Below are 1265 nucleotides of genomic sequence, written 5' to 3' on the forward strand. Positions count from 1 at the left end.
AGCCGAGGTTAGCCGAGATCAGCCGCGATCAGCCGAGAGTAGCTGAGAGTGGCTGAGAGTAGCTAAAGTGTCGGCCTCTCGCGCACAATCTCCCGTCGTCTCGGCAAGTTGCCAGGAGCGGGTTGCGCCTGCCGCGTCTGCGAGAGTCGACGTCGTCTCGGCGATGAGCGCCGCCTCGTCCCTCTCGACCAGGTCGCCCTGCCGCTCCGCGTTTGTGCGGCCGTGGCCGACGACCTCGTCGCCACGTGCGATGTGTGCAGCGAGCAGCTCCGGGCAGTGGCCAGCGATCTCCGAGTTTGCCAGCACCGAGACAGGAAGACGGAGCTCTTCGAACTCGTCGAGCAGCCGCCACGCGCCAACGCGGTTGCCGTACTCGCGCCACGAGTAGTTGAGCACGTCCGGCCTGCCCGACGGCGCGAGCTCGCCACCGTGACCCTCGCCAAACGCAAAGTGCTCGAGGTTCAGCCCGAGGTAGACGGCGAGGCGCTTGCCACCAGGCCACGCGTGGCGCGGACGCGCGTTGATGGCCGAGTAGGGGAAGCGGCCGTGGGTTCGCAGGAGCGAGGGCATTGGTCGCACGACGGGACTGGCGCGCAGGATAAAAGAATTCTCAAACCTCTCGCACAACACTGGGCACGGGACTGTGGGTGAACCCTGCCCAGCCCCCCTCCGTGTCGCGATGCGCTCCCCACTCCCGTTCCCCTGTGTCCCTGATCGTCCTTACAAGATCCTGTTCGTGCAGGTGGGGACCCTGTCCTTCTCCCACCCCTCGTTTGGCGTGCCCGTTTTATTTATTTATTTATTGGGCACGGGACTGGCGCGCACTGGCACTAACACAGGTACACCAGGATAAAAGAATTTTAGAACAAAATAATTTTACCGATTATCGAGGTTCTCGAGGAAAGGATTTGCACAGGCGACACCACGCCACACACGGCCACACAGCGGTTGTGTGGAGATCGACGGACAAACGCTGCATTTGGCAGGGCGTGCCAATTCTTGGTGGTGGGGTGGGGCGCTGGGGCGGATGCCGGAGTGGGAGTCGTGTTCCTGTGGTGGGGGCGACGGCTTCTGAGGGAGCCGTCGCCCGCGCCTTGTCTGTCGCGTGAATCGTGCTGTGCGACCGCCTTGTTGTAAAATTCTTGGTGGACTGGTCCTTGTGACCTCGCCAGGTGCTGAGCGAGTCGATTCTGGTGCCTCTACTGCACGCGGACACGCCGAGTGGCACCGTTAAGGCGCTGAGCGACGACGAGATTGCCAGCCGC

At 62.9% G+C, this 1265-nt stretch overlaps 1 protein-coding gene across 1 annotated transcript; it reads right to left on the bottom strand.

Moving 5' to 3' along the window:
- Positions 1 to 86: 86 nt before the first annotated feature.
- Positions 87 to 570, bottom strand: EMIHUDRAFT_258894 (polysaccharide deacetylase; the record flags this gene model as incomplete). Its single annotated transcript, XM_005758857.1, has 1 exon — positions 87 to 570. A coding segment is annotated over one exon (484 nt), but the record flags the coding sequence as incomplete, so codon positions are not given.
- Between the last annotated feature and the right edge of the window lie 695 nt (positions 571 to 1265).

Source organism: Emiliania huxleyi (assembly GCF_000372725.1).
Source record: "Emiliania huxleyi CCMP1516 unplaced genomic scaffold EMIHUscaffold_8337, whole genome shotgun sequence".
Taxonomy (NCBI): Eukaryota; Haptophyta; order Isochrysidales; family Noelaerhabdaceae; genus Emiliania; species Emiliania huxleyi.